The sequence below is a fragment of the Myripristis murdjan genome, chromosome 19 (assembly GCF_902150065.1).
Source record: "Myripristis murdjan chromosome 19, fMyrMur1.1, whole genome shotgun sequence".
In the NCBI taxonomy this organism is placed as follows: domain Eukaryota; kingdom Metazoa; phylum Chordata; class Actinopteri; order Holocentriformes; family Holocentridae; genus Myripristis; species Myripristis murdjan.
Genome location: NC_043998.1, coordinates 28,236,583 through 28,248,017, shown reverse-complemented (window position 1 = coordinate 28,248,017; position 11,435 = coordinate 28,236,583). Strand labels below are relative to the sequence as shown.

The 11,435-nt window shown below is 47.6% G+C and overlaps 1 protein-coding gene across 1 annotated transcript; it reads left to right on the top strand.

Moving 5' to 3' along the window:
- Positions 1-7,468: 7,468 nt before the first annotated feature.
- On the top strand, positions 7,469-11,062 carry ankrd1b (ankyrin repeat domain 1b (cardiac muscle); the record flags this gene model as incomplete). Its single annotated transcript, XM_030077363.1, has 7 exons — positions 7,469-7,576; positions 8,718-8,825; positions 9,037-9,135; positions 9,358-9,456; positions 10,182-10,280; positions 10,373-10,471; positions 10,978-11,062. Coding segments are annotated over 7 exons (690 nt in total), but the record flags the coding sequence as incomplete, so codon positions are not given.
- Between the last annotated feature and the right edge of the window lie 373 nt (positions 11,063-11,435).

Genomic DNA, 11,435 nt, shown 5'->3' with positions numbered 1-11,435 from the left:
TAATACCTGGTATTAATACCTTTAATACCAAAAATGTGACGTAAACGCCGTGCAGGCCACTGATTGGACAGGGAGTGACGACACATGAGAGCGACTCCTTCACAAAAACCAAACCTGGCATTTAAAAAAAAAAAAAAAAAAAAAACTGGCAACAGCGACCGTGCGCATTGATCATCACTGAAGTTGGCAAAGTTGGAAAATGGCAAGCAAACCGGTGCCGTGGTCAAATGAAGAGGTGGAGACTTTTCTGTGCTTGGTGGCAGGGCCGCGTTGCTATGACGACTCCACCCACGATGAGGTGGTAGTTAATTGTAAATGAAAACGTCCGAAACCGAGTCAAGCCAAGTAGAGTCGAGTCAAGTAGAGCCGAGTAGGTGCTAGTGGAAAAAATTAGATAGCCAATGAAGCGCCTGACTGGAAGTCTTGCCCCAAAATAATGTGAAGTGGATGCGTCTGTATTCCTGTTTAAAATCAGGTGAAACTGATGTAACTGGTCTCCAGTGTTGAGCTAACATGTTACAAAGTAAAGGCTCATTTATGCTTCCTTTATGTATGAAAATTAATACGACCATTTCAAAAGAAGTACCCGTCACTGCCCACATGCTTCCATGCGTCCTTTACGTTGGCATGGATGTTCAGCAGTAAATCCACTAGAGGGCAGCACAGAGGTATGACTGGAACCAGCTGAGGGCTGTGCCAGAGAGGCCGATGGTGTGATGAAGCCGGTTTAGACATATGTTGTGGTCAGCAGAGTCAAATGCAGGGTCAGCCATCATCAGAAGGTCGTTTGCCTGAAAAACAGCTTCATCCCCCGAGCCGTCAAACTGCTAAATGGCACCTAACTTACCTTTTGAGGTAAAAAAGGCCATGAATGTATCACATTGAACAGTACTTCTACTGGAGGAGCAGTTTGCAGCACTCTTTCCTCCACTGGTTCTTCTTCATACAACCACATGATTTTCACTCCTAGGCGACACAAAATGTGACGCTAAATAATATGTAATCCTGATAACACATAACTAACTAATAGATTGCAATCAAAAATAACTGTTAATGCAAATTGTTTCATTGTTATGAAGACATGGACTGAAACTCCACGTCTTCACAGTTTGTGAGTTCGTCAGGACTCTCACATCTTGGAGGAGGTGGAGGATAAAACAAACAAACAAACATAAAAATTACAGAAGAAGAAAATCCATGTTTTTAACTGGTTTTACCGTCCATGTAAGTTTTTTTTCTGCTGTATTTTGGATGGTGTTCTGTCATCGGTCATTGTGTTTTAACCATCAATTTGTTTCAAAAGTGTTATTATAAAATAATTATTATAAGTACAAATACAATGCGACTTCTATTATTACCACTAGTCCTGCTGCTGATGTTACTAAACAGACAGGTCAGCGTCTGGCTCCAGCAAGTTCAACTGCCAGGGTCAAAGGTCACCATGTCAGCCTGAAAAACACTACTATGTGTGTGTGTGTGTGTGTGTGTGTGTGTGTGTCTATATTAAGAAGCTGGACAGAGATGTCGCTTAAGATGCCGTGATTTAAAAGTCACCGCTCCTCCCTTCATGCTTCACCAGAGAGAGAGAGACAGAGAGACAGAGAGAGAGAGAGAGAGAGAGAGAGAGAGAGACAGACAGACAGGCAGACAGACAGACAGAGAGGGAGAGAGAGAGAGAGAGAGAGAGACAGGCAGACAGAGAGAGAGACATAAGTAGAGAGAGGGGCTCCAGCCTTCATCTTCTCGTCTCATCATCTGAACAGCAACATGGAGCTGCAGAGGTAAGTTGTGTTTATAATATGTTGCTCAATATGTTTATAATGTGATGACACTGGATCAGTTCAGTTGAATGTAATTTTTTAATATGCTTTTTTTAGTTTTATTTGATTCTGTTGTTGGGATACAAGTGTGATAGTAGTAAAGTCGTGTTGTTGCTGCGTTGCTGCGTTGGGCAGTCGTGTTGATCAGCTCAGTCTGAGCTGAGAGCAAAGCTTTCTGCTTCTGATCTCCTTCAAGATCATGCAGGGAAACGGTGACTTTAGTGAAATAAGCATTAGTAAAACAAAAACAAACAAATAAGCAAAGAAAAAAAGATACAGATATATAGATAGATATTCTTTAATGTGTTTTTCCTTATAATTTTCCTTTAATGTTGTTCGGTTTTAGGCTTTGTTAGGTCAGATTTTAAATTTGCCAGTAATTACCTGAACACTGTTGTTGTTGTTGTTGTTGTTGTTGTTGTTGTTGTTGTTGTTGTTGTTGTTGTTATTGTGTTTGCTGTTGTTCAGATCGGAGCTGTCCTACTGGGAGGAGGAGGAAGAGGAGGAGGAGGAGGAGGAGGAGGAGGCAGACACTGTGACTGTGGTAGGAAAGCATGATTGATTGATTGATTGATTGACTGATTGATTGATTGATTGATTGACTGAGTGTTGTACTTGCTGTACTTGTTTATTTATTTGTTTTACCTTTTTAGACTGGTTTTCAATTGAATTTTATTTATTTGATTATTTTTTACCATTTTAGTCTAGCTTTTAACTGAATTGTTTTTATTTATTACTTTTATTTTTTATTTTTTTAATATTTACTGAATTTTAATCAATACGGTCATCTCTATAGTATTGATTTTCTTCTCTCTAGTGTTTCCTCACTTCAAAGTGGCGAGTGTAGGAGAGTGTTTCCTCAGCATTTTTAAATTTGTGTGTGTGTGTGTGTGTGTGTGTGTGTGTTGTATTGTTTTTATGTAAAGCACTTTGGGCTGCTCCTTTGGTATGAAAAGTGCTCTATAACTAAAGTTTGATTGATTGATTGAGTGAAAGGATGATTTGAAGCCTCCTTGTCTGAGCAGGAACAGGAAAACCTGTGAAAGGAGCTTGGAGGAGAAACAATGAGAGCAACTAAACAACAGTAACAATCAATCAGTCAGCAATTAAAAGTAGAAAGTGTTCATGAGGCGCTGGGGGCGGAGCCTCGGCCACACTGCAGGTGCGGAAATCTGACAATCATGCTCTTATCTTATATTATATTATGTATTCAAAATATAGTTTTCTCTCTCTCTCTCTCTCTCTGTCTCTCTCTCTCTCTTCTTCCCAACATATTTTGAAAGTGAATTTGCTCTGATTTCAAAAGACTGAAAAAGACTAAAATACTAAAAGCATTTTTTTAGCATGGCTGGTCTGTGTGTTTGTATGTGTGTGTGTGTGTGTGTGCGTGTGTGTGTGTGTGTGTGTGTGTGTGTGTGTGTGTGTGTGTGTGTGTGTGTGTGTGTGTGTGTGTGTGTGTTCTGCCCTCTCACCTCCAGCATACTGCTTAACCTGTCACCTCTGACATGTGATTGGTGGATAATAAAGTGACATCAGAGGCGAGTTAACGCCACCTGTCGCTGTCACGGCAACCATGGATCTGATTGTTATGGGATAGATCTCTCTGTAACTCTCTTTACAAGCTGACAACGTGACAACATGCAGTCCTGAAACTGGAGCCGGAGGCGCACACACACACACACACACACACACACACACACACACACACACACACACACACACACAGACATAGCAGCAGCAACTTAACAGCTGTTCAGTCTGAATGAGCCCTGCTGCTGCGCTCTCTGACCTGAGGCCTACAGCCGTGGTTTTCAAAGTGGAGTCCGAGGCCCTCAAGGGGCCCCTGAGGGTCTTCCAGGGGCCCCTCAGTTTAATTTAATTGAGTAGGAACTGTAAGGATGCAGAAAATGTGTGAAAGATCATCTGAACATTTTCTTCTTTCTGGTTGAATCGTTCTGTGTTTTAATCTGCTGGTGTGACTGGGGAGGCTGGAGCAGCATGCCCTGGCTGCTGGTGTGACTGGGGAGGCTGGAGCAGCATGCCCTGGCTGCTGGTGTGACTGGGGAGGCTGGAGCAGCATGCCCTGGCTGCTGGTGTGACTGGGGAGGCTGGAGCAGCATGCCCTGGCTGCTGGTGTGACTGGGGAGGCTGGAGCAGCATGGAGGAGCCACAAAGAGGAGGAACCTGAGCAGTTTGATGGGGCGTCTCGCTGAAGGAGCTGCTGGGAGCTCAGCGATGCTTTGACAGGAGAATAACCAGTGAGGCGTCACGAAAACACGCCTGTGATTAAACATGTCTGTCTTAGCCACAAACACATTTTAGAAAGGGGAGGGCTTTTTTTTTTTTTTATTGAAACTCCCTGAGAAACATGCTGAAAAAAAGACAATTAGCAAATTAGCACATTTCCAGAGTCTAATTTTAAATGAATAAATAAATAAATAAACAGATAAATAAATACATGCGTACATACATCCATAAATACATACTCACATAAATTTACAATTTTACCAGGAAAACCTGACAGTGTCAGAATATTCCTACTTGCTGAACAGGATTTTGGTCTAAAAACCAAAAACCTGCTGAGGCAGCAGAACCAGGCCGTCCCCTTTAAGCTGCTGATAAAGTTTACAGCTGTCACTCCCCTGTCGACATCCGTCATCTGAGCGCCCGGCGTTCCACTTTCAGCTGCTAATAAAGTTTTATACGAACTGTCAGACCCAATGGCTGCAGGAGACCAGGGAGGTCAAAGGTCGTCTGCCTCCCTCTGCTGCTCCTGCATCGTTCCCCTTTAACATGTCAATAAAGTTTTATAGACGGCGTCAGACAGACAGAGAGACAGACAGAGAGAGAGAGAGAGACAGAGAGAGAGACAGACAGACAGAGAGAGAGACAGACAGACAGAGAGAGAGACAGAGAGAGAGAGATAGAGAAAGACACAGACAGACAGACAGACTGTTTCCTTTCAGAGTAAAATCTCTTGTATTTCTTTAATTGCCGAGTCAGCGGATGGAGGGATGGACAGACGAGTGGCTGGCTGTTGTCTGTCGTCCGCCTCGTGCCATCGTGCCTCTGACAGAGGTCAGAGGTCAACAGAGGTCGCATGCTGCACACACACACACACACACACACACACACACACACACATTGCTAAAGATAGACTTTATTGGGAAATAAAAACCTGATCAGTCACAGATGGCAGTGATGTGTCTGACCAATCAGAGCTGTGGGGGTGGGGCTTCGGGGGCGGGGCTGCGGGGGGCGGGGCTCCACTTGATTCAAGATTCAAGATATCTTTAATGTCCCCGAGGGGCAACTTGTAGTGCAGCCAGCAGCCAAAAACAACAGAAATACACAACAATGACATGAGACAAGAGATAAAAAATGAGCCATCATAAAAAAAAGTACAATAGAGAGTAACAATAAATAGTAAAAACAGAAAGAAGTAAAGTGACCACAGTGCGTGCAGTCCACCTTAATTACTGTGAATCATTTGTCATTTAAAAGGCCGATGGCCGCAGGAATCCAGGATTTTTTGAATCTGCTTGTCCTATGTTGAGGCATAAAGAATCTGCTTCCAGATGGGAGCAGTTTGAATTCAGGTGCCAGGGGACGACCAGGGCACGACCAGGGGACGACCAGGGGACGACCAGGGGACAACCTGGGGACGACCGGGGCACGACCAGGGCACGACCAGGGCACGACCAGGGCACGACCAGGGGACGACCGGGGGACGACCGGGGGACAACCTGGGCACGACCGGGGGACGACCAGGGCACGACCGGGTGACGACCAGGGCACGACCAGGGGACGACTGGGGCATGACCAGGGGACGACCAGGGGACGACCAGGGGACGACTGGGGCACAACCAGGGGACGACCAGGGGACGACAAGGGAACGACCAGGGGACGACCAGGGGACGACCAGGGGACGACCAGGGGACGAAGGGGGCACGACCAGGGGACGACCAGGGCACAACCAGGGGATGACCAGGGGACGACCAGGGGACGACTGAGGCATGACCAGGGGACGACCAGGGGACGAAGGGGGCACGACCAGGGGACGACCAGGGGACGACCAGGGGACGACCAGGGGACGAAGGGGGCACGACCAGGGGACGACCAGGGGACGACCAGGGGACGAAGGGGGCACGACCAGGGGACGACCAGGGGACGACCAGGGGACGAAGGGGGCACGACCAGGGGACGACCAGGGCACAACCAGGGGATGACCAGGGGACGACCAGGGGACGACTGAGGCATGACCAGGGGACGACCAGGGGACGACCAGGGGACGACCAGGGGACGACCAGGGGACGAAGGGGGCACGACCAGGGGACGACCAGGGGACGACCAGGGGATGACTGGGGCATGACCAGGGGACAACCAGGGGACGACCAGGGGACGACTCTTAAATTTGGATTTCTTCCTAATTTTCTTGTAAATTCAAAGTGAAGTTTGTAAATTCTAACAAAAAAAATTCTAAAAAAAAATCAATATCTGCTGATTCTTTATCAGAGATAAAAACACAGAGAGCCTGTGTGTGTGTGTGTGTGTGTGTAACATGACCTGTGCTAATGAAGAGGTCTGCTTCAGGTTTCAGACGACCCTGTTTACACCCCCTCCCCACCCCCCACCCCCCCCCCCCCCCCCACCCCCACCCCACCACCCACACACACACACACACACCCACCCACACCCCCACACACACCCATACACACCCACACACCCACACACACCCCCCACACAGACACCCACCCACACACACACACATACACACACACACACGGTGTTATGTGTCTATATGATCTGTACAGCTGTAACTGTAGAAGGAAAAAACAGAGCAATAAAGTGGACGTGTGTGTGTGTGTGTGTGTGTGTGTGTGTGTGTGTGTGTGTGGTGTTGCAACAGTCTTTCTCTCTCAGTTCTGATAAACACTCCCCTGAAGCCGATACGTTTGATCAGTTCAGATATCAGTTATTGATCAGCAGCTGAATCTGGTTCTGGTTCTGTGAGACTCTACATTTATACTGTATTACAGAGGTCAGATCAGCTGCTGCTGCACGAATATTACTGCAATATTACTGCAATATTACAGGGAATATTACAGCAATATTACAGCAATATTACAGGGAATAGTGCAGTAAAGGACCAACTAACCCATACCTGTGTGTGTGTGTGTGTGTGTGTGTGTGTGTGTCAGCAGGAGGATTATGAGGCGTCCATCTCTCAGGAGAAGCAGGACGTCCTGAAGTCCAGCAGCACGGCAGAGTCTCACCTCAAGGTTGATTAGAAAAATCTATTAATAATTACTATAATAATATATTTAAATGATCTTTCTTGCGTTTAAATGCTTGTGAAAGACACCTGTGGAAAAGATAAACTAAATAAATAAACTAAAAAAAATAAATGAAATAAATTAGGCTTGGGAAATAATGTCCAGAAAAATTATTTACAATTGTAATTATATATTATATATTATATTTCAAGAAAAATAATTTTTTTCCTTTCTTTTTTTCTGTTTTATTTATTTTTGCTTGCTTAAAGGAAGGCTTGTTTGAGTGGTGCTGCATCACTATAGCAATGACCACAGTGATACAGCTGTCTGTCTGTCTGTCTATCTGCCTGTCTGTCTGCCTGTCTCCCTCTCTCTCAGGCGACCCTGGATGACCTCCACACTCTGCTGGTGCTGAGGAAGAGGAAGAGGGAGAGGAAGAAGGCGGCGAGCAGAGCAGCGGCTCCCGTCCTGCAGAGCGTGGTGAGAACCTGCACCTGCTGACATTCATCCAATCAGAGGGCACGGCACCCGAGCCATCCAATCAGCTCCCTGCACACACTGCCCAAAAACCTGCATGTTAACACGACACACGTCTCCTCCTCAGAGTTCACAAGTCATTTTTTTTCCAACAAGGTGAAAAAAAAAATGTGCCAGTGGGATCAGACGGGTTTGGGGTTTTCTCTGTAGAAAACATGACAGAGTGAGGCGGATCAGCCAAGGAACATGTGACATCACACCACGCGTATCTGCCGGTTCCTGCTTTATACGCTCCTTCAGATCAGGACCATCACTCCTGGGTGTTGGGGTCAGCAGAGGGGGGAGGAGGCGAGGCAGGACCACACCGACTGAGGCCACGAGGGACTGAAGACCCGCAGTGAATATACTGAGGAGCAGAACGGGAAACACGAGGGATAAACTGAAGACCGTGACGTTGGGGAGACTGAGGGACTGAGGCCAAATCTGTTTCCTGTCACATCCAGATCACATCCAGACTGATTTTAGAAAGTCTGCACAGTAAAAAAACACATGGAGTGACAGTTTGGCAAATCAGGTCCAAACCACATCCAGAGGGTCTCACATCTGGAGGGTCTCACATCCAGAGGGTCTCACATCCAGAGGGCCTCACATCTGGAGGGTCTCACATCCAGAGGGTCTCACATCCAGAGGGCCTCACATCTGGAGGGTCTCACATCCGGAGGGTCTCACATCCGGAGGGTCTCACATCTGGAGGGTCTCACATCCGGAGGGTCTCTGAAGTGCGACGCCGTCAGATCCTGAGTGAAGGAGGAGCAGCAGAGCGACAGACGCTGACATGAACTGTCTGCCGGCAGCTTGTGGACGTTCTTCCTGCGTCCACGTTGGAAAGCAGCGTCATCAGCGTACATATTTACTGATGCCTACATCGTTACTATAGCAACACAAAACTGATCTGATTCCTTGCAAATAAACAGACAGTCAGATCTGCCTGCAGTCTGAACACAGCCTGAGGACACGTGAGTCTGAATCTGTGTTCACACCTGAAGACACCTGGGAGTTTCCTTTAACCACCTCTCTCTCTCTCTGTCTGTCTGCCTGCCTGTCTCTCTGTCTGTCTGCCTGTCTGCCTGTCTGCCTCTCTCAGCCGTACTATGTGGATGAGCAGGACTTCTTTAAGGCCTGTGAGCAGAGCCAGCTGCCTGTGATTGACAGGTACCTGTCCACAGGAGGAGACCCCAACGCCTGCGACAGCGTGAGTCACCGCTAACACTTCCCACTGAGTCCCATTAGCATCGCTAATGCTAAACATCAGGGTTAAGACCTTCAGTCTGTCTCACGTCACATCACACACCTGCTGCACAACAATAACCTAGGTGTGTGTGTGTGTGTGTGTGTGTGTGTGTGTGTATGTGTGTGTGTGTGTGTGTGTGTGTGTGTGTGTGTGTGTGTGTGTGTGTGTGCAGTTCCAGCGCACGGGGCTGCACAGAGCGTGCTCACAGGGTCACACAGAGGTGGTCCAGAGGCTGCTGGACGCTGGGACAAACATCCACAGCAAGGATAAAGTAACTCAAACTTAGAAAACTTTATTAACAGTAATTATATTATCAGCTTTATTTAAATAATTATACTACTGTAATGAATGGGTCACATTATAATAGTAATGCAAGTGGTACTACTCATACTCCTTGTTTCCTCACCTCCTCTCCTTCTCCTTGTTTCCTCCTCTCCTCCTTATTTCCTCTCCTCCTCTCCTTCTCCTTGTTTCCTCTCCTCCTCTCCTCCAGCTGTTGTCTTCCTGTCTTCACGCTGCCTGCAGAGGAGGAAACCCGTCTGTTCTGAAACTGCTGCTGAACCACGGAGGCGACATGACGGCCAGAGACAAGGTACAGCCAAACCCTGCAGCCCGAAACACAGCCTGCAGGGGGCAGCGCTGAGCCCCTGCTGCTGTGAACCACAGACACAGCCTGCAGGGGGCAGCGCTGAGCCCCTGCTGCTGTGAGCCAGAGACACAGCCTGCAGGGGGCAGCACTGAGGCCCTGCTGCTGTGAACCACAGACACAGCCTGCAGGGGGCAGCGCTGAGCTACACAGCCTGCAGGTCAGTGTTGTGTCCAGCGGGGGCAGCACTGAGCTAAACAGCCTGCAGGTCAGTGTTGTGTCCAGCGGGGGCAGCACTGAGCTAAACAGCCTGCAGGTCAGTGTTGTGTCCAGCGGGGGCAGCACTGAGCTAAACAGCCTGCAGGTCAGTGTTGTGTCCAGCGGGGGCAGCACTGAGCTAAACAGCCTGCAGGTCAGTGTTGTGTCCAGCGGGGGCAGCACTGAGCTAAACAGCCTGCAGGTCAGTGTTGTGTCCAGCGGGGGCAGCACTGAGCTAAACAGCAGAATCTGTGGGTCAGTGGGGCTCAATGCTCTAAACTGATCAGTCCATTTGATCCAGATTTCTAATGCAGACAGATTATAAACTGAAATTATAATCCATGGCTGTAAATGATGAGTAACAGTAATAGTAGTACTATTACAGGATTTGGATCAGCTGCAGAGGATGATCTTTGTGTGGCAGGAGTAGTTATATGGGTGTGTGTGTGTGTGTGTGTGTGTGTGTGTGTTAGTTGGACAGCACTCCTCTTCATGTGGCTGTGAGAACTGGACACACCGAGTGTGTAGAGCACCTGATCCACTGTGGAGCCGAGCTAAACACACAGGACAGGGTGGGTGACACACACACACACACACACACACACACACACACACACACACCTACACACAACCACAGAGGTGTAAACTGATTGTTGTGTTTCAGGAAGGAGACTCTCCGCTCCACGATGCCGTCCGACTCAACAGATTCAAAATCACCCAACTGCTGCTGCTGCATGGAGCCGACACCCAGCTCGTTAACCAGGTAGCATGACGTCACACCCAGCTCGTTAACCAGGTAGCATGAAGTCACACCCAGCTCGTTAACCAGGTAGCATGACGTCACACCCAGCTCGTTAACCAGGTAGCATGACGTCACACCCAGCTCGTTAACCAGGTAGCATGACGTCACACCCAGCTCGTTAACCAGGTAGCATGACGTCACACCCAGCTCGTTAACCAGGTAGCATGACGTCACACCGAGCTCGTTAACCAGGTAGGATGACGTCACACCCAGCTCGTTAACCAGGTAGCATGACGTCACACCCAGCTCGTTAACCAGGTAGCATGACGTCACACCCAGCTCGTTAACCAGGTAGCATGACGTCACACCGAGCTCGTTAACCAGGTAGCATGACGTCACACCCAGCTCGTTAACCAGCTCGTTAACCAGGTAATCTGATAATTTCTCTCTCTCTCCCTCTCTCTCTCTCTCTCTCTCTGCGTGTGTGTGTGTCTGTGTGTGTGTGTGTGTGTGTGTGTGTGTGTCAGGAGGGGAAGTCTCCTCTAGATGCAGTGCTGCAGTGGCAGAATGAAGTGAAAACTCTCCTCAGAAGCCAGAGGAAGTGATGTCACTCACTGACAGGAAGTGTATCGTGAGCACAGAAACTTTACTGAAGTTTCCTAAAATACATGATCTGACTGGCTTCTGCTGCTGACTTTACTCATGTCACTCTGACTCTTAATGATTATTACAATGAACATAATGATTACTATAATCATAATCATCATGCAGTTAGTTTTAGGAGCTGTGCACCTTAACGAGTGATTTTACATGAAAGGTTGTTGATTTGTTTGGTTTGCTTGTTCTGGGCTTCAGCTGAGAAAATAAGTCAGACTTTCACTTAGAAATATGAGGACCTGAATGAGGACTTGAATTTGATTGCTGTGGGTTTTTATTTAAACACAAACCAGCTGCTGTTATTAATGATATCATTATTATTATTGTT